Here is a 27347-nt window from a genome sequence, read left to right as displayed (position 1 = left end):
TGCTACATGAACGGCGACGTGCCCGTAAACTAACGGGAGGTACGAACACTTTGTTTCAGCACGAGCTTCTTTGTCTGGCGTTTGGATATACGTGTCGCGTCTGTGACTTCGCGAGAGAGAGAGAGAGAGAATGAACTTTATTAAAGGTCCTGAAGGAGCCTGGGCACCCATTACAGGGGCCGGCCCGGTAGCTCAACCCATGTGGGGATAGGGAGTCGGAGCTCGCCAGCCACCTTATGCGCCTTCTGGACGGCCTGGTGTTGAAGGGCCCTCTCAGGGCTACTGAGGTAGTTGATCTAATCATTCTCGGTGGCAGGAGTCCCTAATCGAGCGTTTAGCACAAGACACTGCCACATCATGTGGTTTAAGTCACACTTCGGATGTTGACTTCACGAGGTAACCTCTGTAGGTAGAGAAACAACCAAGAATCAACCTATCATCGCCCAGTTAAAGTCTAGCAACAACGTACCAGCAACCGAATTAGACTTCAGAATCATCCAGCTTCCCCGTTTCAAGCCGTGCACGTCTTGACGAAAGCGTCTCCATAGTTCTTAATGTAGTCCTCTGTCCTCGTTGAAGTAGATCTGAACTGCAGAATCTTGTGTGTCTCCCATTTGCCCTATCAGTCAGCCACCTTTTCACATTATTGCTACACCTTAGTTTTCTCATTTAGCAAGTAAACATAGTACAAATGTGCAGTATTGATCATTTAAATAATAGTGCACTAAAACATACTCCTGTATTTGCAGGGTTCCGACGCCGACGGACGCTCCGTCCACCACGACGCGCAAGCCGCGGCGTACGAAGGCTCGTTCTACCACGACCACTACAACCACGACCGAAAGGCCAACCACGACCACGACGACGACTACCACCACCACCACAACAACCACAACACCACCACCACCACCTCCGCCGCCACCGCCGACCACGAAGGCTCCCGATCAGAACGTCGCCGAACTACTGAAGCTGCTGCAGAGCATCGGTGGCGTGGAGAAGTTGCAGACCATCCTTACGTCAGCCGAGAACCAGGGAGGGCAGGCCATCCGCACGGGAGCCCGTCGGCTGCCACCTCAGGTCTTCGCTGGCACCGAGGTGCCACCGTTCCGTCCCGTCTACAACGACAGCAGCACCGCAGCGCAGGGTCACGTAATCCGGAGACCGCCGCAGTTCCAGGAACCCCAGCTGTTTCAGTACGTTGAGCCTGATAGGCCACCTCCAACGCAGTTCGCTCCACCACCTTCTACTCCATACGCCTCGCCCCCAACGCCAACGCCACCCGAGGAGACCAACGTGTTCGTGGGTCCCATACACGGAACGCTGCCTCCGCGAATGCCTTTCCAGTTCGTCTACCAGACGCCCGAGAGAGGGCAACCACAACAGCAGCTTCAACAGCCGTTGCAGCAGCAGTCTTTGCAGCAGCAACAACAACGGCAACAGCAATCGCAGGTGTTCTCCGGCTATCAGGGAGATCCTGTAAACACTCCGCTAAACGTTCCCGTGCAAGCACCCGTATTCTCACCCCCGACGGTGCCGCCGTCCGTGTACCCGACGCAGCCGTCCACGTCCTCCTTCACCGAATCGGTGGGCGTGACACCCATAGACTTCCCGCCGGATTTCCAGACCGACGCAGAGGTCCTGGTACCACTCAGCTTCCGGAAAGGAACCAAGGTTCGTATCAACAAGGTGGTCCGGGTGAACGGAAAGCCCACGGGAGACCACCAGGTTGACGGCGGAGGTCGTCGCGGAAAGAGGATACGCGTCCGACCGGGAGACAGAGTCGCCGTGCGCCGCAAGCCTGTCCAGCAGACCCTGCCCCCGACCACCACGACGACCACGACCACGACGACGACGCGCAGGCCGACCTCTCCGCCACCGCCGCAATACGACGACGTGGAATATGAGTACGAGTACGAAGACGAGGAGCCGTCGACGACCTCGACGACGACCACAACGACGACGACGACAACGCGTCGCCCCAGCCGGAGGGGAGGACGTCGCGGAGGCAGCAGGCGTCCCGCGGCAGCTGCCACGGGAGGTCACCGACGACCCGTCGTGGCGGCGGCACCATTACCCACCATACCGCCGGACCCTTTCGCGCCGCCGCTCATCCTGATCGACGAGAACACTGTGGACTGCCACAAGCGCGGCGTGTTCCCGCACCCGGAGAACTGCGGCAAGTTCGTCGTGTGCGCGCCAAACTCGAAGGCATCTACAGGACTGCGCGGCTACGTCCACAACTGTCCCGCCGAGATGCTTTACAGGAGCAAGGTTGGCCGGTGCATGAAGGGAGACCGAGATTCGTGCAACAAGAAGTGATGACATCGTTGGGCTCTCTTCCCGCCCTGCTTTTAATAAGCACATGTGCTTCAATGTTTGCCAAGATTGACGTCGCAACCAAGACAAGAAGGCAGGATTTATGACGCTGCTCCACACCTAACAAATGCTGGCGCGCACATCGATTGTACAGCAGCAGCACTATCTTCGGTGGGCCGCTGGTGTGCACTACACTTCCATCAAGCTCTTGGTGCAGTTCATGCTGATGTATGCTCTTGGAGCTCTTGTATCCCAACAAGTATGTGCTTGATGCTCTTGGACGTAAGAACCGGTATGAATGCACTCAAGGCAGTTAAAATGGCTCATAGACACAAGGTAGAAGTGTTTGTGTCAATGGGCCATTCTCATCCGAAACCCTTGTCCACGTGAAAAGGAGTACCGGAAGACAGATGGGCCAACGCAAATGTTCTACAAACTTCATGCTTTATAAGCAAAAATTAGGCAAAGAAGCACATGCAACACTCAAATATGCATCCAAGAACAGTCATGCTCTCTTTGTTTTTTTCTATTTTTTATGTTTACCTGCTTCACAGCAAAGCGTGCGGTGTAGTGAGTGATGGGTTGTGATGTGGTACGTTCGACAGCGTCATGGCTCTAACATGCATTGGGCTCAACTGCGAGATTTCGACACTTGAAGAAACACGACCAATGCACAAAAGCACCCAGCACGACAAGCACAAAAGTAACTTCCAACTCAGTGTTTCTCGAAGTAGACCTGGCACAGAACAGCCAGAACCAGGGGGAAAAATGTCATGTCATACTACCACCTAACTCGCCAGAATCGCAAAGACATGTGAAGAAACCACACACACAAACAAAATATCTACGCAATTTTGGACGCTGTCACACAACAACCCATATCCTTATCCTACCGTGTTTCCTTTCTGAGCCAGTGACAGATGGCAAAGCCATATAGATTTCTAGAAAACTATCACCCGTGGCCGTTCATTCAATCAGTGGGTAAGACTACAAACAAACCAATGTCCCAGCACGCTGACATTTGTGCCACCAATATCGGCCACATTGTACGATTCGCCAATACGTCTATACTCTCATTTGCTATGCCCTCTCTGACTGGCTTGAGACAAAAACACGTCAGAATTCGGCAAAGAAGACTTTGCTACTGTCCACAACAGAACCCCAACCTCATCGTAGGCGGCCATAGAAGACGAAGACGCAGCCAATCCAGCAACGTCAGCAGTGGCGTCAGCAGCAGCTCACCCCACGAATCGCATGTGCAGTGCGCAGGGATCTTCGGTGTTCGCTATCGATCGTGTGCACTGAACTGATGTTCCCTGTGAGGTGACGGGCTCGAGAGACGCTATAGTACAAAAAAAGGCGCTTCCCTGAAACCTTGGAGTTCGTGGGTGTGGCTTCAAGTGTGCTGCTGAAATAAAGTGAGAAACGCGGATGTGTGCTGTGTGTGTGTGTTTGCATAATGTAACATTTACGCACACCAAGTTAAAATTCTCGAAATATTGCCAATATGATGATGACACAATTGGGATTCTATGTAACTATGTGATATATTTAATTTTATTAGCCGTTACACTTGAAATTATTTGGCAAAGTTACTATTTATTTCGAATTTGCTTTGAATCCCAATTCATTATTCGCCAATTCCTAGGCTCTAGCTGAAAAAGACTATGCAAGAGCAGAATATAGACAGAAACAATCCTAACAGGCATGTTTATGTCGCAGATAAATCGCGATGATTTAGTGCATTGTTACGGAATACCAAGATATTCGACAAGCGAAAACTTCCACACTTTGGGGAACTATGTGATCCAATGTAAAGACGCTAAGGGAAACATTAAAGGGACACTAAAGGCAAATATTAAGTGATTGTTGATTATTGAAATAACGTACCGAAGCCTAGTAATGTCTGTTCTGTGTCAAGGAAATCTTTGGTGTGAAAAAAAAATCATTTTAGTGGTCTGTGCACCACTGTCGCAATACAAATCACCAGCCTCCGACAATGGCTTGTGATCAGTTGTACTGCGGCGCGAATACGTCATCGGACTTGTGTTCCTCAATGTCCCGCAGGTGGTGCAAGTCGTATTCTAAATTCACTTTAATGCCTCGCTTACTGAAGCGCTGCTGCATGGCATATTGATGTTTAAGACGTCCTGAAACATCGAAATTTCAGGCTGATTTAAACTGCAATGTTCTCTGTAACTCGTTAGTGAGCAGTCGGGATGAACAACGATAAACGCTTAAGGCGCGACTTCTCAAATGGGCATCCGCTGTTGTAATACGTGAATGAGAAGAAATGTTCCGGAGAAACACTCCGATTCACGGCGCCAGCACCTTCCCTCACTGCCTAACCGGCATGTCACAGAAGAGGGCAAGCAGACACGGCAAGCAGACAAGCAGACAGGGGGAACGCTTGGTCGGGATTCCATGGTAGTAATAAACGCACATTGCAATTCAAGGTAGCAGGGGTATGATTAGTAAGAGGACATACATAGGTCACTCCCCTTAATATTTGTATGTTAATGATAAAGTTATGTAGTACATATTTTTGCGTGTAATGGCGCGATCTCTGAAAAAAAAACTATGCAATTGTATACATTCATATTTGTTTTGTCATGTAAAATTGGTTATTCATGTGTGTACACGGTGCATTGGCGCTTTCTCAGGCTTTCTTCGCCTTTATGTCGATCCCTTAAACTGGTTGCCTGAAATATAAATGAAACTCTAAATACTATGTACGGAAAGGTTTAGCAACGTTAACTAGAAAACAGGACGTCAATGACGGTTTGTAAGAATTCTCCATCACATTGGTGGAAGTATCACAAGTGAGAAAGTAAGTAGGAGGAGTTCTTAGTAGAGCACACTCAAACACTAAATAGAAAATACATGTACTCGAAAGGGTCATAAAGCAATAGTATGACAAACGACACTGGGTTGTATACACACCCGTGGTTGCATACGAACTTTGGAGCATCGTTTTTTTTTTATTTCCGTCACTTACACACGACATGCACTAAACCGCAAGCAAACGAGGTACAACAAGAAAGAGAAGACAGAAGCTTGTGAAGAAAGAAGTCCCGAAACAGTGGTTGATTGAGTGATATGATTAATATGTGGGGTTTAACGTCCCAAAACCATCAATGAAAGTGAAGGAAATGGCGCCGAACTTGACACCTCAAGCTCTTGTTGAACTATAGGTGTCGATTTCTCTCCAGCACGGGTGGTGCGGCACTGAGATCGGTGCAGGTAGATGTAGCAGCAGTGTTTGGTAGCCGCATAAATTGATTGATAAGTGGGGTTAAACGTCCCGAAACCACCACATGATTATGAGCGACGCCGTAGTGGAGGGCTCCGGAAATTTCGACCAGCTGGGGTTCTTTAACGTGCACCCAAATCTGAGCACACGGGCCTACAACATTTTCGCCTCCATCGGAAATGCAGCCGCCACAGCCGGGATTCGATCCCGTGACCTGCGGGTCAGCAGTCGAGTGCCTTAGCCACTAGACCACCGCGGCGGGACCATGGACAGTGGTTGCGTGCTCGAGCAAAAGTGGCAAGAGCGTATGGCTCAAGCACAAAACCCCTATTTATGAATTTTAAGAAAATAAAATCGTTTGGCACTCGTAAGTTTTTTTTTCTGTCTGGATAGTTTACTGATCTGAAAATGGTGATGAAGGATGAGTGTGTTAGTGAAGTAACTAGGATGACGACCCGGCAGTTGTCAGGCGGTGCTGCATGAAGTGCAACACCACGTGCTGGGAACGTAGTTGCCACTCGCCAATCACGCTCTGAGGCTCGGTGGCTCGTTCAGTTTTCAGGCGGTCCTGAAAGATTCCGCACACCACAGCACCTGTATGCATCGTGCGGAGGACGCAGTGCAATTATTACGTGCAGTAAACGAACAACACACAATTTTCAGGCAATACCTTCACAATGGTACAGTTCAGTACAGAATAATTGGTGTTAGAGTTGAGACACACCCCAATACATGCACAATACATGCACTGCATTTTTAGACCATCAAACCAACATATACCGAATGTGAATTTAGGGAAGAACAGTAAGATTGAACTGTTCTCCCCCCCCTCCCACCTCCGACTTTCATAATGCCGGTGTTCGTGATTGCTACGCTATATCGGACTGAATTGTAACACGGACCTTTGATGCCAGCACGATGGCACAAGGCAGCAAAAAGGGCGGCCTCCATTTCCATGTTGACCACACCAACGGAGCGTAGCTTCTCCAGGAACTGCAGCTCCTCCTGGTCCGTGTAGTCGCAGAAGGCACCGTTCAGCCGGCCCTGGCCTGCACGCGTGCCGTCCACACCTTTATAGTTTCGGCCAACAAGTCGCTGCCACTACATGCTGATTGAATTTACGCTACTATGTTCTAATACTGGAATAAACTGTCATTGCTGAGTAATGCTTTTTTAAGCGCACTCAGAATTCTTTATATGATCACTGAAAGTTCTATACAGCGAATATTATTGAAACGAATTTTAGCTTATAATGAAGTAACTGAGGCGTAGTAGTATTGCCATTGTAGAAGCATTGCGATTATAGGTTTTATACTGAATTATCAGAAAACAATACATGAAAGAGAGAGAAATCCTTGCATTTAGCAATAAAAAAAAGAATGTTTCTATCGAACACACCGCGACAAAACAGTTAAGCAATGGTTTTGAAACCTTCACAACTATCAATACTGATTGTTTCTTTATCTTATTTCTTACACAGTACCCCACATTTGAAAGCTATTTATCGAGAAATAATCTCCTCACTTTCGTAGAAGTCATCGGTAGACATTGTCTTTCCCAAGACCACATTGATTCCGGACAGCGAGCGGCGGGCCTCGGCTGCGATCTCCTCGGCCAGCTTTACGTCCAGCTTGGTAGGACGGGACACGAGCTTGCCGAGCACGTGCTGCGGATATAGATGAAGTCATTATTTTTATTGATAGCGTTTTTAACAGGGGAGGCAACAAACATAATTTCCCATCGTAGAGATGAAACAGCGACCCAGATGGTGTTGTAAAAAAAAAACGTAATGATGTTTTGGCTTTCACGCAAAAAGCTTCCATGTGGAAGACACTTAACAGACCACAGAGGGGACCTTGACAACTGAGCATCAGATTGAAGGTTCATTTCCCAACTGCCTCAGCCAACACATGCTTTCGCCACGAGGTTACAACAACACTCACGTGTTGAAACATTCACGTGCTAAAGCACTCATGTGCAAAAAAAAACCAACATGTCGTAGTCAATATTGTTACGGAGACACGACAGAAGACAGGTGTATTTACAGTATTTACAAAATCGAAGTGATTGGGACAACAACAGCAAATAAGAGCCTAAAGAAGAGACAACCCGTCCTGCTCTTCTTCGTCCTCTGGTGAGAGGCAAGGTATACTAGCACCGCCATAACAATATTGTCTCGTGGGCAATGCTCAATCATGGCTACCTCTGCTGCTCTCCGATCACCTTCACAGGGCTAAGCTTTAAGATCTATCACTTGAAAGCCCAAAGATGAATTTTCTAGAGAGCTCGTTTCTTTGTTTGACACAACCAAATGAACCCAACAGACAGCTAGGTCAAAAGAACGATATGGCATGTCAATTTATTTTAACGATAGTGTAGTAATTAGATCGTAAATTGATTCAAAGCAGGCAAAAAATCAACCCGTAAACACAAACTCCAAATTACGAGTCCGATGCTCTACGAACTGAGCTGCTACAGAAGGCACCCCCTGTCCACTTCATTCGGTATCTCTGTTCAATCGCTGCGAGTGTTAACCGGCGTCGTTCGTAGCCATATGGTGGTGAGGGTGGAAATTTTCTTTTTTCTTTTTTTCGCAAAAGAGCATCAAGCATCACATGACCCTTGATCTATGGCGTGACACAAGAGATTGGTACAATACACCGGTGTGGGCAAGGGTTATAACCTTCAAGAAGGGAAAGAGAAGAGGTGAAGGTTCGTCAAAAAGTGCCCCTTCCTAGTAAGCCAATGTATGGGGCAGGCTTTGCCCCGCCCCACATCTCAGGTGTCTAGGGGCATGGGGGCCACCTCCCCTTCGTCCCCCCTCTCCAAAGCATAGAGTTTCCTCAAATTAAATAGAGGAGACTCTGGCACTGAGATCGTTCAATGACCATGGGAATGGGAACGGTGGGTAGTACATGGATTTGGATAGTTTTCGTACTTGTGGCCGGCAAATCGCACATGTGTCTTCGTTTATTGCCGTTTCTGTTTTGTTTCGAAGGAAATAATGAACCCTTTCGAACTTCGTGACCCGATTTGAAATGGTAAGCTTAAAAGAATAAGGTGGTGAAGCGCAACCACTGAACATTTCCTGACTTTCGTGGGAAAACAGCTCCAAGCCACACGAACACACACGGAGCTAGAAGTACGAAGAGTAGACGAATCTGTGTATTACCCGTAATTCCTATGCTCACTGAAGTGCTGTGCGTAGCAGCTCCCATGTACACTAGTGCCAGAGTTCCCTTAGTGTAAATATAGGAAACTCTATATGCCCACAGGTACACGCGCAAGGGTATAATACACAGGCATATGGCATACGAAGTGGCCAGGGGAGTGAGGCAGTGCTGACCTAATCAGACAAAAAAAGGGGGGCGCTGATTTCCCCCCATACCTTTCATCAGTGAGAGCTAGTCACATCATTTTTTAAGGCGCAAGCCACACATGGGTTTTGATGGGTTTTGACAACAATGGTGACAAGATGCCTTGATGTCGCGCTCAAAGAACCGTTTACTTCTTAAGTTTACCTTTGGAAAGCCGGAAACCAATGACAGGCCTTTATGAGAAGCGTGTACAAGACTTTATTTGCATTTTTAGAATCCGCTGTGGAGATCAATATTTTACGGGGGGGGGGGGGCAGGCGGATGTGGCGTAACTTGCCCCCTCCTCCCCCACGGTGGGACACACTGTGCAAGCCTGGAGTATAATGTAAAGTAATTATTATATTTGGGGTTTTACATCACAAGAACACAATATGCTTATGAGAGATGTTTCAATAGGGCGATACAGAAACTACCCCTATCTGGGGTTCTTTTAACGCTCGCTGACATTGCATCATACACGGGCCTGTGGCATTTGGCCTCCATTGCAATGCAACCGCAGCGGCTTGTATTGAACCCACGAGTGCCGCGTATGCAGCCGAGCACCTTAACCACTGTCCCAATGTGACATGCATGGTATGTTGTGAATTTACAGCCCTAAACAACGCATTTGAATACCTACATCTATCGAGAATAGAAGAACGGCAACCACGCAGTTCTCTTAAGTAACTGACCGTGTCGACTTCCTCTCGGAGGAGACCATTCACAACGCCGGTGCTAACGACCACCGAACCAGGAGGCACACCTGCATGAAATAACAAGTAAAGAAGAAAGCAATTATGAACATGATGATCACTTTACTCATCATCATCATTATTATGAACAAAGCAAAGTGCAGCACAAGTTGGAGTACACATCTCTTACAAATCAAATATAGAGGAAATAAAAGGATTATGATGGAAACAAGTCCCGCACTTTGCTCTGTTGTCACCCTGTAACTCATATTCATTAGTTATTGTCTCCCTTAGCAGAGATACCAACAAAGTAGCCCAACGGTTTTATGCTGCTTGCACAAATATTCAAGGTGTGCACAGTACTCATGAATTGAAACGAAGCGTTAGTGACGAAGTACTGTTCATCTTTTTATTGCCAGCATCTACAGGTCATGCGATATCAGTGTATTCCTCTGTTTTGTATTCCAATCGCGACACGAAAAATAGGGAGACCACTAAAGCCTTTTTAGGGCCAAACTCCTCAAGGGCGAGGCTTGTCCGTTGGCATTCCTGACGATGACGACGAGTATGACGATGATGCTGAAGACGATGAAGAACAAGCGCGTTCCAGGCCACGCATTCTCTTTTTGTCGTCACGGCACAGCATAAGCAAGGTACCCGCTATACACCATGACAATGACGCTGATGACGATGATGATCACAGAAAACGACTAGCTCGTGCAGTATATGACACCTCGATATCCTCTACGATGCATTTCGTACGACTGGAAACAACCGACAACCACCAGAGGAATGTGCACAGACCTCGTCTTTGCCAACTTCGGGCTAGATTCGATACCACAATTCAGTAATAATGACGCCAAAGCGAAATCCACAACTCAACACTACGTACAATTTATGACCAATGAACACTGTCTGTAAGTGGACATTGCTTTATCACTAGTTTAAATGCACGAGTGGTCAATGTCCCAGATTATTTACGATAACAGCGAACGATACCACTGCTCCGACCACTCCTCCATATTTTTATTCATTTCACACCCAAAATTTTGCTATTGGCACAATTTTAGTTAGACTACTTGCTCACATCACCATTCCTCAAATATGATATCACTGAAGTGCAATTCTGACAGTTTTAGCACACGTTCCTCGACTCTTTAATGGGAAAGCCTCAGATGCCTCAACGAATGCGAAGAGTGACCAGTGCCCCAGTTCGGCGTCTTGCATCAGCGACGTCAATACGAGTGATGTAAGAATCATCACGTGATGACTCAACCGTATGGCATCTGTCACATAACTATGGCATCCCAGATCCCCATAATTTCTGACGTCATTATAATCACAGTACTGTTTGGCCAAAGGTAGGTGTATTCATAAAGCAGTACAAAAAATAAAGTGAGGTCCACAAACCTTGTAATGCCTCCTATCCTGGAGGAATCGCAAACCTCATTTGTTGCATAAAGCTTTCACGGAAAGAAGGGGAGAGGGCAACCCATCGACTTAGAAAAAAACAGAGGGCTTTCACCTTCAAGCTGTTATGCCTGGGAGTCCACACCGAACGTCAGTGCCTCTACAAAGGCAATCTGTGTCAAGGCCAGCGAGCGAGACCGCCTGATGCCATCATCTCAACGACGTCATGCAAGCGGCGCCATCCAGTCTGGCGAGTCTTACGCAACGCGTGGCAACATCACTCGTCCTTGGGTGCACCACAGCGCAACGGCTCCAAAGTTGAGGGTCATGACGCGACCCAGCGGCAGGTCGCGATTTGAGGAAGCTGACACCACCAGCGGCGGTTCCGATTGGTCGTTGGTGACGTAGTAGATAACCCGGGGCCTATAAAACAAAGCTAAGCGGCGAGTCGACAAGCAGCCAACCTATGCGTCAGAGAGAAGACATCTAGGCTCTTCGCGTCCCTAAGCTGTCGGCCTCAGTGCCGAATATGCAACGCCTCTGTTTCTATGCTGTACATAAACCTTGCCTTAACTCACCATCGTCTTGTCCGCTCGTCTATCAGCTCTGCGCAGAAGCAGTCACGAGCTGGGAAACACACGCTACCAAACAGCCGGTGACCTTGGCAGCTGCGAGTTTCGTAGCAGTGGCGCCTTCGGGACCGTGTTGGCGTCGCGCCTCGTCACAAAGCCTGCTGCAAAGGCTGCGTAAGGGACTTCGTGAGATTGTGTTTCTTGTAGTTAGAGGCACTGTTCACATGATACAGCCTTGCCGTTGGGTGGAATCCTCCTTTACGTTTTCCTGTGCTACCCTCTGGCGTTTTGGTGAAGTTATCGTAGGGGCCGGGAGAACTGACATTGCTAGAGCGGAGGCCTCCGAGATCAGGAGTCGTTTCGCGACTATTCCGCTGGAGAAGGGTGAATGCACCGTGGCATCGCGGAAAAGGCGGGCTGAAAAGACACCAGAACTTAAGCCGAATGTAAGCAAAGTAGCAAAGTAATTTAATATTTACGACAAATTTGTAGCCAAATAGAACAGGAGTGGTACTATGAACCGATTCTTTACTATTGGTGAATAAATAAAACCGTTTGGGATAAGTAAAACAGGAAACTTAAAAGTAGTTAGTAATTAGCCATGGTAGCAGCTGGCAATTTTCGTCGCCAAATGGTTCGAAAATGAACCAATTTGGCCCAAGGTAGCTACCAAGGGCAACACTGGCAGGTTACAACAATAGGCGCGGGCAGGGTTACTTTTTAAGGGGTGGGGGCGAAGGTTCGTTGCAGTGCCCCCTTCCATTTCCCTACTATGTCAATGTATCAAGCTGGCCAAGTGACCCTTGTTCTTAGGTGAGTATAGCCCCCCCCCCCCCTACATCTTCCTGCACCCCATGCGCACGTCTGTGGGTAAAATGAAAGACGTCTTATCAATCACTCACCGACACCTCCGCTGGTGCCAATTCGGAACATCAGCACATCCCGGCAGCGGGCGTAGTGCAGCAGCTTGAACACCTCGTGCAACAGGATAGACATTGATGGCGCACCCATTCCATGCTACGAGTAGAAAAAAATATTGAAGACATCTTATTTGATCTGCACGTTTCTTTAGATAGCATAACATCCTTGCATAACAACGAACTGATAAAATATTAAATAATTATCGCGGATTAGGTACTAATTCTTGCCTGGTCGAGGTGTGAACGATCGAAGTGAGAATAGTTGGGAAATGTGAGAATAATTGAGAAATGCGGGAAGGATACACTAACGAAGGAAAACCACAGGACATCACGTGAACAGTTGCAGTAACGTCTAAAACGAAATGACATTCAAAGGCTTCGTGTTATGTCAACTGGACATGTGATAAACTAGAAGAACGTCTCCATGGTGAACATGAGAAACGAAAATTCTTCACTTCTACATTTTTAGTCTTTCCTTATTCAGACTACTATACATACACGCTACAAGGGCCCTGCCACAGTTTTTCTGCATAGTCAGGAAATGCTGCTGATTAATAGCCGAGGCTCCTCAGAACGCGTGATTTGAATATTAAAGCAGTGCTCGCGGCCTAGAATTTTCGATAAATTCTCAAAATTAGCTAGAAATTAATAGTTCACTTTTATTTCTAAATGTGATGCCATAAACACCTAAAGGACCACGCCATACTGTGTTCCTAGCGGCCGTCGGTATACCGACGGCCGTGGCTAGGCACAGCGGAAAATCGCTGAGAAAATGTTTCTCACCAGTTTCTTTTTTATTAAGCCTCTTACTTAATTTTTTGTCATTTCTAGCAGTTGAACTTTTGGTCCACCACATAACACCGCTCGCAGCATTATCGTTCACAATATCGTTCACACCAGTTTCCACCTTTAAGGTGCCTGCCTTGTCTATAACCAACATCCTACAACAAGGATGTTTAGACAAACCAAGACACCCTTAGAGGAGGGTGTTATAAACACGGCAAAGCACCCTTAAGGGTGAAAACTGGTTTGCTGTGTTCCGTATGCCCTTAAGAAGAGGGAGAGGGCTGTGATGAATTTTTACCCCCCCCCCCCCCAACAAAAACCTTACGCACGCTTATGCCTTTAAAGATACCTCTCCGTGGTTGCAACTAGCGAGAACAGTTTGACCAAGCGAAAACGTGTGGTATCAGTTTTGGATGGTTTCCAGAGCGAAATAGGGAGGTGGCTCGTGGATGGGAGCTGCACGTGCACACTCACACTGATGGAGAGCAGGGGTCCAACCTTGTACATAGAGTAGCGGCCGCCGTAATGGCTCACGTCGCAGAGGTCGGCGCCCGTGGGGAACTTTACGCCCAGCTTCTCCTTGGCGAGCCGGGCAAAATGCTCCATTCGTGACGGCGTGCCACCCACGCACACGAACTGCACCATTTCAGCAAACAGCCGAACCAACGTCAGTGTTTCTTTCGGGGAGTAAATAGTGACATCTCTGCATTTAAAGGTCAACTCCGGCGATTCGTCGACCATGTCAAGGTATGGTGTTTCCATGTTCCTGAGACACTCTTGTCACGAGCCCCAATAGCTGAAATGCTCAGGAAATTTGAAAATAAATTTAATAATAAGCAAGAAGGTGCAATACCCAAACCGACACCCTACCGGACACCCTGTCTGCATATGACGTACTATCTGGTAAGAACCGGAGGCCGTGTGCCAGTCCCGCCGGCGCGAAGTATGAAAACTGAAAGCTATACACCAGCGAAGCGTCGGCCGAACACTACAAAGAAAAAAGAAAGCTTCGCCGTGCTATACCCGTGCCAAATACCGCTGCCGTCACCTAGTGGCCAGCACAATAAACGCTGTAGTGGCCAAAGTAACGATGCCATCGGCTGCGTCAATTCGTCGACATGCCAAAAATGACGACACACAGATCGCACAGACAGTGTTGCCAATAGTTCTGGCAAGCGAGGTGAGCTTTTCGAGGCAATCTTTAAAATTCATTTGCAAAGAATCAGCGCAACTCTCAAGCCTGTAATTTGGCATAAATGACGAAAATGTACAAAGCAACGTACCCAGCGTACTTTATTGAGATCCATTGACCTTGAAAAATCGCCGGAGTTGGCCTTTACGGAGATTTTTTCGACCATGTCAAGGTAATGGTGTTTCTATGTTCCTCAGACATTCTTGTCATGAGCCCAATAGCTGAAATGCTCAGGAAATTTGAATGTAATTTTCATAAGCAAAAAAGTGCAATACCGAAACCGAAACCAAACCGGGCACCCTGTATGCTTATGACGTACTATTTGGTACGAACTGGAGTCCCGCCAGCGCGGAGTATGAAAACTGTGAAAGCCAGAGAAGCGAAGCGCCGGCCAAATAGCCCAGAGGAAAGAAGAAAGCATTGGTGTGCTATACCCGTGCCAAAAACCACCGCCGTTGCCATGTGGCCGCACAATAAACGCTGTAGCGTCCAAAGTAGCAATGCCATCGGCCGCGTCACTTTCGTTGACCGGCCAAACATGACGTCACACTGACAGTGTTGCTAATAATCCTGACAAGCGAGGTGAGCTTTTCGACAAGTCTTCGAAATTCAATTACAAACAATCGGTGCATCTCCCAAACTGTAATTTGGTATAAATGACGGAAATGTACAAAAGAACGTACCCAGCGAATCTTATTGAGATCCGTTGACCTTGAAGAATCGCCGGAGTTGGCCTTTAAGACAAATTGCTTTCATTCCCACCGACGAAGGTCACGTTTCAATGATGGGTAAAAGCAATAAACACCCGTGCATGTAGGTGTAGGTGCACGTTAAAGAACCTTACACGGTTGGACTGCTCTAACGTAGTCTACCTTCGCACATTTTGCCAAATATAAATAATACAATTAATGTAGTGCCCCTCAGTACATCATTATTAATCACAGTATGATGATTTTGGCATGTTAAACTGCAGTAATCTTATTTATATATTTAAATCGCCGACTGGAGGTTAGCTGCACACTTAGGAAACCACAATGGCCATGATTGAAAAAAAAGGTTACACGGAGACCTCCACTGTCAAATTGTACTTTCTGATGCCATGAAAAGTTTAGAAAGCCGAGCTATCCACTTTTATTTCAAATTTTGTAGATGATCTACTGCTGCAAAATGAACCGAATGTATATAATGAATGAACGCGTCACTTATCTAAAATTATTTACCATTTCTGTTAAATGTCTCTTTAGGACCGTGTATTTCAGGATGTTAACTTCATTTCTTTTCTTTCTTACTTCGTCGCTTCTCTGTAGTTAAGTACTTCCCACTCATAGCACATATGTCCAGGTAGAGAGAAAACAACGTGCAAAAATTTAAGTACACGTATCTAGAGTTTTTCAAAAATGCAGCCGCCGGGGCCAGGATTCAATCTCGCGGCCTTCCAGCCAACTGTCGAGGATTAAAACCACTAGACCGCAGTGGCCGGTTCAACCGAAAATCTGGAATTTGACCTGTCCTCACCTTGACATCACCAAACATGTCCACCAGAGAATGAGTGGTGGTAGAGAGGGCCAGGTGGTAGAGATGGTCCGAGCCGACCTTCGCAAGGTGTGGATTGCGAAGCTGCACGTAGCCCTCGACGTCTCCGTTGCTGCTGTAGGGCAGGGCGAAAACGCGTGGCTTTTAATGCTTACACTGCCTGCTGGTATTGTGTACACTAAGTCTGCTTTAGAATAATCAGCACGGTGGCCTCCGAGATTTGTTCCGGCCGAGCGCCTGACAACATCGCGCCCGCAGCTAAACCTGAGGCTACGCGTTAATCATCATGGTCAGCCTGTACATTCTATCGCGCTTCTAGGCTTTGCTTTGCTTTTGCTTTCCTGGATACATGGCACGTACCCACTTTGGTAGATTGGCCAAGAATGCAACGTAAAGACTGGTAAATGTTATTTTAGGTAAGCTATGAAATTTAAAACTAAACATAAAGAAATGAAATAGCAATAATACGTGAAATATCCAATTTAACTACAAATAGGCCCGTGCGCCCCTTCTTTGTCGTCTTCATCATCGGCTAGCACCCGAGCATGTGCGGCCGGCTAATTAGCTATTCGGCTGGGCGCTATACTTGGCTAGTTAGGCCAGGGCATGCCATGACCGAGGTAATTAGGCCAAGTCGTGGTGAGGTCGAGGCAATTATGCCACATCCTAATAAGACCACGGCGATAAAGCTATAGATGTAAAGCTGTAACCGTGCTAACTGAACCATGCTAACTAACGCAACATTAGCATGAGCATGCTATGTAAAACCATGCTAATTACACCTTACTACTATGATGAGTGCTATTATTGTACTAATATGAATTATGTTAAATAACTTTACTCGAATTATCGATTTGCTAATTAGCCTTAGATAATTGTCATTCTAATTGAAACATTGTCAATTAAGACAACATTGTTCAGTGTTATGCCCATTAAGCCATAGGTAATTAGTACAACCAAAATTAATACAGAGCTGATGCGGCCTTAACTACTTCGAAGCAGACCAAGCAGATGAGCAGACAACCGAATGACGCTAAAGCAAGCTATGTTATCACAAGCTCATATACGACAGTGCAAGATGACCAAGTTATATATGTAAAGAAGCTGCTGCTTAGCGTCCGCCACATCAATCGCTTGACAGGCACCGCGACAGTCACGAATTGAACTGGGCCTTTTCAGAATCAACGAGTCTGTGTCCGAGTTCACGCTTTATTCAGTTTGATTGACAGACGCCCAAGGCAAAGATCAGGTCTGCCCACTACTTTCGTTCCTGCAGTATCGCACAGACTGCAGACACGCACGCAGAAGTAAAAAAAGATATATCACCAGGTGGCTATACTACGCACAGCATTCAATCTCACCAGGCTCGCGACGTATTCGCTAACCGCCGCGTTGGCGCCACGATGCGAGCGCCCCAAGAACCTGTCCTTACATTAATCTGCAATATTTCATAGCACGAGGGCGCTGCGTGTTCACCCTTGCTGCCTTCCAGGGTGGAAATTTCGATGCTGCAGGTGGACCGAACGAACTTTTCCGAAAGAGTACAAATGCCCACGAACACGCCTATGGCACGTGTCTGAGCCAAGCTGGCGTTTTTTTTTTTTTTTTTATGCTGTACGAGACAGTAACACGTTCAACTAGTGTTGAATTCCAATGGCGGAGTTGGTGCAGCCGACCGACTTCGCGAGCGAGCACTCGACTCTGGCGTAGAGCAAATCCTCCAAATCCGCCATCGGAACACAACCCGCCCTGCTGGAGCAAGGCGGAAGCTGCCGCGTTACCCAGGATACCTTGCGCGTGGTCTTTTCCGCTGTCTGTTTCCCACGTGGTTTACCAGTATCACCGCATCGTTCGTTTGCTTGTTCAGCGCTATTCACCTGTGTGGAATGGATATCACGCCAAGCGTGCAACAGCTATTGTCCACGACGTCTGCTGTCGCTATCGAGTAGCAGAAGCATTGCCGCACGCTTTGCCGAGGTAGCCGAGCCGTCCGCCATTATCAACACAACTCGCACCACGCCAGCCGCGCCCCCAAGCAGGCAAACGTGTTAAAAGAAATGCGTCACGCTGAGTTCCGGTCCACTCCACCGATTTCGGCGGAGCAGTTTTTCCTGCTCCACGGAGGGACTCCTGCTCTGAATCCCCTCCGGCTCTCTCATTGGAACTTTTGACTCTCGCTCTCACTCTGTCATTGGAACACACTTGCTCTGAAAGGAGCAGAAAAACTTGCTCCGACTCCGCCATTGGAATTCAACATAGGTTACCTCGTCCCTCTTCTACGGTCGCTCACAAACACTATCATGTGTAGTTACCTCGATGTGTTGCATGCCTCCACAAATTTCGTTATCTCCGTACCATGTGTTGTGCTGCCTCGTCTTTCTTTTTGTCCCAACCGTAAATGCTAAGCCGCACGTTACACTGACCGCGAAGCAAGTGGCCCAGATGAAACTGGTGTTGCAAAATATGTCGACTCTGTAGCAGTCCACCTGGTCTGCATGGTTATACAGCTTCGAAATGCGTGGCGTAACTCATCGAATGTTACACGAAGGGACGGTCGAGTTGGCCCTCGGTTATTCCGAAGTCTTCCCAAATGTGTTCCCGACAATCGGTAGAAACATTAAAACTGCATTGTACTCTTCTGAGTGACGCAATGAAAAATTACGAAAGCATATGTCCGATCATACGTCAGAGACGTATGAGACGTTTCAACCTTATTTCAGACAATGACAGGTATAACAAAATGTACGTTTCTCCTCTCTAAGAGGCTCACAACGAGGCACGCATGTCTTACGAGCAAGCGTGCCAGCCCAGTATTCTACCGAAGAGCCATGCCGGTGCTTGGGACTTGTTCGCAAAGTTGCCTTAGGCACGCTTGATGTCGGGGAAAAAATCGCGCTAACACGAGTAATAAAGCGATTTAGAACATCAAAGGAACAACCAGGTGCCACACAATGCGAATTGCGTAGCGAGTGGGTCGTCCGATGGTGAAACCCATTACAAATGCTTTTTTCATGTTCACCTATTAACTGTGGCGCATACCCACTTTAGGTATAATACTTCATCGTTGGTGCACTGCATAAAAGAATGCCAAGGCCTGGACGCAACGTGCAGCACTGTCACAGCGAAAGCTCGAAGAGCGGCCTTTCAGAGCCTCTTCTTAACACTATTAACTTCTACAAGCACACATGATTGATACGCACTACGTCATTATATAATTATATTTTTTTGTGCAGTAGGCTGGCATTTACTATTCTATGCTTCATCATTCTTCGGAGAAGCGTGGTATCAGCTACACACTAGCTAGGAATATTGCGCAACATTGCCACAACTCTACTACCTAAAGGTAGGGCTCTAGATCCAAGGGCGTCCGCAGAACCCTTTTACCGGGGGTGAAGCCGCCTCGAGAGACCAAATTGGCGGGGGGGGGGGGGGGAGCATCAAGCACCAGCAGTCTTTCTTTCACTGCCATGTCATGACCAGGAAGGTTAGTCATAGTAGTCATTAGTGTGTACAACAACGTTTGCAGGCAATACTCAAGACCATTTCTCACGAATATGCAGGACCCGACAGTGCACGTTAATCGAGGTGTGCAGCGTGCTGCTATACTGCGAAGAAAATTATCCAAAATTCCAAATGGAGGTAGCCACCCACCCTAGCCATCGTCTGTGTACACGCATGTCAAGATCAGTGAATGTTCATAGTATGCCTGCCTGCCTGCCTGCCTGCCTGCCTAGAACGAGAGTGGCGAGACGCGGGCTCCACGGCGGTAGAGTTACAGTATATGCTGCATATACCGTTACTCTACACAGAACAGCGTGGGACCGTGCTGTGTAGTCTCGAGCTGACTATTTATTATCCATCTCTTGCTTACTCTTCTTCTTTTCTATTATGTCCCCTTTCCCCCACCCCAAGTGTAGAGTAGCCAACAAGCCAAGCTTCATTAACCTCGCTGCCTTTCCTCTTTATTTCTCTTTCTCTCTATACAAGCCGGCCACACGCATTGCCATAGTAGTGCGCGCCGTCGTCAGCTCGCCCGTGACGTCATCACTAAGATGTGCGTCCATTAATACCATATATGGAAGTAAAGCGCTTCATGAAAACCACGTTAACGCCGAACGCGGAGCACGTAAGCGTGCTAGCGGGTTGGCCGCGAGGGCGCGCGGCTGTTCAGACCAGGGGCGGATCCAGCCACTAATTTTAAGGGGGGGGGGGGGGGGGTCGCTTGAAGTAACACCGGAGAGAAGGTGTGGTCATTACTTTTTTTGTTTTACGAGCACGAAAACTCTGTTGTAGCATAAGTACTGTTAATGTGTGGTCAAAGTGCTCCCACTCATTTGTCCTGATTAGCAGCAGGTGTCCTGATGACAGCAGGTGGACGGCAAATACTAAAAAGAGGGGGGGGGGGGGGCGAGCCGAAAAGCTTGGGGGGAGGGCGCCAATCACCCATACCGCCCCTCTCTCTGGATCCGCCACTGGTTCAGACCGATCCAAGACCGACCGCGTTGCCTTCTGCCCACTTCGCAGCGTGGGTGGTGTGATCCACCAATCCGCGGGGGATGCGTCATCATCTTGAGGCACTATGCGATACTGCGAGTGGGCGTCTCGGGACGCTGATTGGCTGCGTCCACTCAGTTTGTATGCACTTCTATGAGACAGCGCCATCTATTGTACTGTTCGGGAGATACTGCCTGTTACGCCTGACGCGAGACAAGGTTAGACTAAGAGGAGCTTCCCTCCTAAGAAACTGCCCTACTTGCGGCACAACTTTCGACTCCAGCTGCTTGTTCAAGTGACGTCAGAATGAAATAAGCTCTTGATTGGTCGATGTACGAAATACAACAGTTGTGAATCATTGGTTACCTTGCTTTATCATGCAGTCGCATACCCGTTGTGCCTTGTATCGCATTATTATCGTGTGCGATGAGCTGACTTCTCTTCATTTTTTTTTTGCGCTTCAGGCTGCGCAGATAGAGAGAGCACCTGCGTGTAGCCGAAAATTACAAAATCCTGACTGGCTAAACGTTAGTGCTGGCATTCCACGTGTTTTATACAGGAATAAGTGGTGAGGAGGAGATTGTGATTGTAGGAAGGCTAGTTGAAGGCGAGAAAGTAATCACTTTCTCACCTCTGAACTCTATTCTCCTTTTTATGTGTAAGTACATTGTGGACATATTCCCAGCTCACCGGATCCGTTGCCGTATTTGAGGCACTGAACATAAAGCATGGCTAGTTTTTTAGGGGCGAAGCTCCTTATGGCGTGGCTTGGGCGTCCCTCGTATGTAACCACCAGTGGCACATACCCGAAATAGGTATAACACTTGACCTCCAAGGTGGTGCCAGTGAGAGATTTCTTCTGTGTGTTGTTTAACAATAAAAAATAGTGCTCAATGTACATGTCAATGGCTGCTAATGGGGAATGAGAGACATGAGCATTCGGCTTTTAGTCAACGCGCACGCTGCGATCCCCATTAGCAGCCATTGGCATGTACATTGAGCACTATCGGACAAGAAAGGGATGCTACATTATACTCGCAGGGTGTAACCTCCTTAGCTTTAGAAAGGTTTAGCGAGCGTTGAGCCGCAGTGCCATGAATACAATGAACTTGTATATACCATGAATAAACTCAAGGTGGTTAAAAATGAGAAGTAGATACGAAGCGCAAGCCGTAAGAAAGTAAAAGCCGAATTCTCCTGTCTCTCATTTCTCATTAGCAGCCATTGGCATGTAAATTGAGCCCTATCTGACAGGGAAAGGTTGCTACGTTATACTCGCTGGGCGTAACCTCCTTGGTTTTCGAAAGGTTTAGCGAGCGTTTGGTCGCAGTGCCATGAATACAGTGAACTAGAATATACCATGAACTCGAGGTGGTTAAAGATGGGAAGTGGACCCAAAGCGCAGGCCGTAAGAAAGTGTGCGTGTGCCACCTCTCGTTTAGTCCTTAGAATGTCCGCTGGATGGCGGTGCTTCTATATGGGGAATATATGATAAAAAGATGCGAGATGGTGGGACTTGGAGTGTTGAATAGATGAACGAACGGACACACAAACAGATGCATGGATGGACGCATGAACGGACGCAGGGGCGGATGCATGAAAGAACGCAGGGACGGGCGCACAAACAGACGCATGGACGGTCACACAGACGGACGCATGGACGGACGAATGCTTCGCCCCACTCTCCATCATTCACTCCGTGGATATGCTGCCATTTTTTTAGGTAAATTTTTCTATGTCTTCAATTAGATAGACTGTTATTCATAAATGGCCAACTGCGTTTCTGCGTGGCATACCCGCATATGGCCTCTCTATAATATGTCGTCGATCTTCATTGCTCGCTGTGTCGAATTGTTCATTTGTTTCGCTTTGATACGTTAAATAATATGCCACATTATCGGGAAAATCTGTATTGTAATCGCAGTGACACTTCAAAAGATCGGGCTGGGCCTGACCGTCTGTTTTTGTACGTATCGGGCGGAGGCATCGGGCTTGGGTAGGCTTGGGAAATGCGGCCTGTGCACAGCTTTAAGGTTGATTGATTGATATGTGGGGTTTAACGTCCCAAAACCACTATATGATTATGAGAGACGCCGTAGTGGAGGGCTCCGGAAATTTAGACCACCTGGGGTTCTTTAACGTGCACCCAAATCTGAGCACACGGGCCTACAACATTTCCGCCTCCATCGGAAATGCAGCCGCCGCAGCCGGGATTACACAGCTCTAAGGTAGATGAATGAATACGTTGATAGAAATCCTCAAAGTGCGAGCAGCTCGTTAAGAAGTTATTCCCACTTAAATGCTGTGCATGCGGACGATAAAACTACGGTATTTCCGCACATGCTGTGCGCCATTACCACACCGTAATTCGGCACGTGCAGTACCACGAGACACTCTACTTGCCAGGGGGAACAACCATTTTCACGATGCGCAAGCGACTTAAGCAAGCACTATATATCCTCACACCTGTTTTCGCCGCGCGAACACAGGCACACCGGCTCCTGGTACGCTTGGGACGGCGTCGAGTGCGGCGGTGGTGGGGGCTGGTAGTTCTCCATCTCCTACGCCGGAAGGGTTTGTCTCGTAAATGGGCAACGAGCGAGCAACAACCACCGCGACGGACGGCTGCAGTGGTCGAGAAGGAGAGGGGGACACTTCTTTCCGTGGCCCTCTTCACCGTCGGCGGCAGCAGTGTAAAGCATGTCTGATAAACGTTCGGGACGTCCGTATGAGACAACGAAATACACGCAAGCAAGAAAAACCAGCGAGCGAGACCCTTTAGACTATAGCCAAGGCCTCTTCACTTTGCTTCGACGTCGTCGCACTACAATCGGCGCGGAGGATACGTTTTGATAAATGTCCACTGCCGTGCGCTTGTCAGTGCACTCATAGTGCGTTGCGAAGGCATTCGTTCATGCTATCCCGGCCCCGTTGCCCGAAAGTGCCGACAAAGCAACTGCGTCATCGTGCGGTAATGTAGGCGATAGGAGAGGAGGACACGAAGAAGCATTAACTGGTCTTTACGATGTTAGAAGCCCTAAACAATGGCGACGTGCAGTTGAGAAACGGCAAAAAAACACGGCATATCCACGGAGTGAATGATGAGTGGGGCGAAACGTCCGTCCGTCGTCCATCCATGCGTCTGTCCTTCCGTGCATGCGTCCGTCCGTCCGTCTGTCCATCAGCGCTTGCGTCGGTCCACCCGTCCCTCTGTCGCTGCGAGTCCGTATTTTTCGCTGTCTGGCGACGAACACGCCCTTGATAAGCACGCCCTTGATCGCGCTCCACCGCTTTTACACACACCGCTCGCGTTTAAGGGTGAGGAGTATGAGGGAGAATCCCGCACCCCCACTGCGCTCGGCCAATTGCTGAACGCCCGGTGTTGTCTTATCCTTTACTGGAGCGACAGTTGCGCACTGCGCCACCGCTCGACTCAAATTGACACTGCGCTTATCAAGAAACGCTACAGATTATCGCCAACATGCAGTGGCTTCATCTGCCAAAAGATGGCGCTCCCATTGACTTTTTCGAGTCAAGGTGAAGCGTTGAGTGAAGGGACGTTCTAGAATACGGCGGTAAGAAATGCTCCTCATTGAAAAACAATATAATAAATATAGCGAAAGCCACGCGACCTCGGTACATGCGCGAAGGGCTTTGGTGTGGGAAAGAATCAAATGTTAGTTCGTTGCGCATGACGTATGTCTTTGTTATTTTTCTTTTTTTTTCGCGCTTGGCATTCGTTCGTGTTCAGCGAACCATCCGTGACCATCCTCATTATTCATCGGGTGAAATCTGATATTGTGTGGGTACAGCGGGAATGCCTTTTTGATTGTATTTTTGGGATGTATTGCAGAGGACACTCCCTCCCAGCAATGTACAAAAAAAAGGTGGTCAATAGTTTCTGGCTGATTACAAATGAGACAATCTGACCCCCAAGGTGGAAAGACACCCCGTTCTTCTAGAAATACCTTGAAGTGCAAATTTGTACCAGTGTGAAGCCTGAAAAAGAAGATCTTTGTGGCAGGAACTACTTGCACTCTTTTAACCCTTCTTAGCCCGTCCTGCCCTTGACCTCCGCTGTGCATGACCCTGTACATTGGAAAAGGTAAAACTGCATCACACAGATCTTTGTACGGCTTTTTGCGTGCGACTGAAAACAGGTATTGATTAGAAAATCTGACAGACAAAAAGCAGATACTTATGATCACCTCCCTGAGATATCCGCGGAGAGCACCTCTGCTTGTCAATACAGTGAAAATAAGAAAGAAAGAAGCAATGGAAGCTCAAGAGAAACAAAGCAGACTTCCCAGCCCCGAACTTCCTTCAGGCTTGCTGCAAGAAACCTGCGCTCCCAGTGCCGTCTGCCTCTTAGTTGGTGTGCTATACTTATATAAAGCATCAACACCATGAGGCTGGCCTTAAATTTGTCGTCCGACAGCTATCCGGCCAGCCTTGCCCCACCGCAGTGGTCTAGTGGTTAAGGCACTCGGCTGCTGAAATCCCGGCTGTGGCGGCTGCACTTTCGATGGAGCCGAAAATGCTGTAGGCCTGTGTGCTCAGATTTAGCTGCACGCTAAAGAACCCCAAGCGGTCGAAACTTCCGGAGCCCTTCACTATGGCGTCTCTCATAATCACATGGTAGTCTTGGGACGTCAAACCCCACTTATCAATTAATCCGGCCAGCCTGACGCCTTTGATGCTTTCTATAAAGCACAGACGAGCAGCATTGAGCAAGACTGCCATGGGACCGCAGGTTTAACACACAATCTACACGAAGTAGTGTGCGAAGTGCATGAAGAAAGCTTTGATTTACTAAATGACAATGTCTATGTATATCTCTTAAATATCCATTCAGCATCCATGCGCAACATACCTGCCACCTTACTCGGTGGAGCTTTTTATAGCAGAAGGTACATGTAACCTTGATAATTTGGATTTCCAAAGATATCCAAGAGACATTAACAATGTCCGCAACAAAGATAACATGGATGTCTACACCATATTTGTGATTCACTGGGATGAACCAATGGAGACCGCTTAACACACCGATGCCAAACAGCTTTACATGCAAAGCATTTCATGAGCAAGCTTTATCCAGTGGCGTCCATGCCCCACTGCGCATGCGCCTACTCTCTCTTCCACTTTCCTCCTTTCTGCAGGTGCTCGGTTGCCTTCTCTCCTCCTCCCCCATGCTGCAGCCGCGCAGTCTTCTCCTTAGTCACCTTCTCTCCTCTCCACCCGCACTACAGCCAGTAAACCCACTTTCTCCTCTCTCTCCCCCATTTCATATATTAAGCACGTGCGCTTGGTACGCTTTCGCAACTGTCGCTTAATTCCCGTCGAGATGAGCTGTAACTCGACGCTAATGAAAGCAACACACAAACACAACGTAATGACAACACAAACACTAAATACAAACCCCACACACTAACACAAGCGCCAAGTGAACGTAAACAGAAACTTGGTGTGCACCTTCAATGCTGCTCCGCATCCCCTCATGGTTTCCTTTTGGGGAAGATAATTTTTTTCATTTCTCCTAGCCATATACAGCTTTCCCTTTAAAAGGCATACTTTTTCAGTAACTGGCGTTTAGCATGAAAAATTGGGGGGTATTGAACATGGTATTGCACCCCACTCCCATCTTCCCCGCATAGCAACGGCGCACTGCCGAAGCTCGCGGAAGCCATTGGCGAACGAACTGGCCAGAGTTGAAGCTTGAAAGTTGTACACCTGCTTCAATGTCCATGATGGGTCTGCAGTCGTGAGCATTTTGCCGTAAGCACATTGCAACGATTGTTTTTCTACTGCCAGGTGCCTCATACATGACTACTAACACCATATTTTTTTCACATATAAACCGCACCAAAAAAAAATTGAAAATTGTACTTTAGAATGGGGGGGGAGGGGTGCATTACATACACAGTTTTTTTTTTATTTTTGCAGGGTTAAAGTTATGGGTGCAGATGATATGCAGGGGCACCTGTTATGGTGTGCATAATCATGGTGTTTTTCAGCTAAACGTTGGGTCTAGCTAAAACTTCAAAGTAATCTTGTTTGATATCGTTGACGTTTGGCATGTGTACCACATCTACAAGAGTAGCAATTCGGAGTGAGCTTAACCGACTGGGTAATGTTTTCGGACACTGTTTATTATGCCTATCAACATTATACAATTCACCATCTGCTCATTTTTATTGAAGTTGTGCAACACAAATGAACGAGCCCTTATTTCTTTTGAGCCCTTCCCCCCACCCCCTGAACCAATTATACCATTTTAAAAACTTTAATTTTGGGCTGTCTGTTTCAAACATACAATATATGATTACAAGGCATGCCCTTGTGATTTGATTAGCTTTGATAACTTGGTGCTTTTTAAAGTGCACTTATATCTAAATATAAGGGGCCGGCCCTGCGACATTATTTGAGCGTCACCAGAACACACTGCGGATCCATACTCGAGACTCCCATGAACACACACGAGCCATACATTAGGTGCAGAACATGGCCTGGAATTTACAATCAGTTCTCGGTCAGCTAGAAATCGCTCCTTTAGTCACTTGACTAGCTGTTACTACTGTTTTGGTGAGAACATGTCACCAGATGAGATGTTGGGTGATATTTAATGCAACTTTAACGCATGACAAGATGTTTTCATCAAGGATATTGATCTCGCACAATGTGCTAACCTAAAAAGGAACTCTATAACAAAGCACATAAAGCTATTTCTCCAGTAATTGCTGAAGGAATAGTTGACTGTGTCGCACATGGCCTTAAAATAGGAGATGACTAACACTGTAGTAGCTCAGCTGGTAGAGCATTGGAC

The 27347-nt window shown here is 47.6% G+C and overlaps 2 protein-coding genes across 4 annotated transcripts in view; one reads left to right on the top strand and one right to left on the bottom strand.

Moving 5' to 3' along the window:
* LOC119180346 (Chitinase 6) overlaps positions 1 to 3748 on the top strand; it is an 89380-nt gene extending 85632 nt beyond the window's left edge. Inside the window, exon 8 of the mRNA XM_037431532.2 lies at positions 750 to 3748. Coding sequence (XP_037287429.2) covers positions 750 to 2319 — 1570 coding nt within the window. The 3' untranslated portion in view covers positions 2320 to 3748. The remainder of the gene's footprint in view (positions 1 to 749) is intronic.
* A 1529-nt stretch (positions 3749 to 5277) lies between these two features.
* LOC119179304 (uridine phosphorylase 1) lies at positions 5278 to 24528 on the bottom strand. 3 transcript variants are annotated; one of them, XM_075868915.1, is made up of 8 exons: positions 22991 to 24528; positions 16013 to 16145; positions 13780 to 13941; positions 12502 to 12616; positions 9618 to 9688; positions 7094 to 7235; positions 6472 to 6618; positions 5278 to 6163 (listed from the first exon to the last, which is right to left on the bottom strand). In XM_075868915.1, the coding sequence occupies exons 1-8, from the start codon at positions 23080 to 23082 to the stop codon at positions 6012 to 6014; spliced, it is 1014 nt and encodes a 337-aa protein (XP_075725030.1). In that variant the 5' UTR covers positions 23083 to 24528; the 3' UTR covers positions 5278 to 6011. The 3 variants fall into 3 exon arrangements, with proteins under 3 accessions (XP_075725030.1, XP_075725032.1, XP_075725031.1); XM_075868917.1 differs by having other exon boundaries at positions 5278 to 6137; XM_075868916.1 differs by having other exon boundaries at positions 16013 to 16142.
* Positions 24529 to 27347: the final 2819 nt, after the last annotated feature.

The sequence above is a fragment of the Rhipicephalus microplus genome, chromosome 7 (genome assembly GCF_043290135.1).
Source record: "Rhipicephalus microplus isolate Deutch F79 chromosome 7, USDA_Rmic, whole genome shotgun sequence".
NCBI lineage: Eukaryota > Metazoa > Arthropoda > Arachnida > Ixodida > Ixodidae > Rhipicephalus > Rhipicephalus microplus.
Note: the sequence above shows the minus strand (reverse complement) of the source record. Positions and strands in the feature narration are given on the sequence as shown.

Coding starts and splice junctions, on each gene's coding strand:
- LOC119179304 (XM_075868915.1), bottom strand. CDS start 23,082: ATGGAGAACTACCAGCCCCCACCACCGCCGCACTCGACGCCGTCCCAA. Junction 7,236..9,617: donor TCCGAGAGGAAGTCGACACG/GTCAGTTACTTA, acceptor CTATATCCGCAG/CACGTGCTCGGCAAGCTCGT. Junction 6,619..7,093: donor TACCGATGACTTCTACGAAA/GTGAGGAGATTA, acceptor GCACGCGTGCAG/GCCAGGGCCGGCTGAACGGT.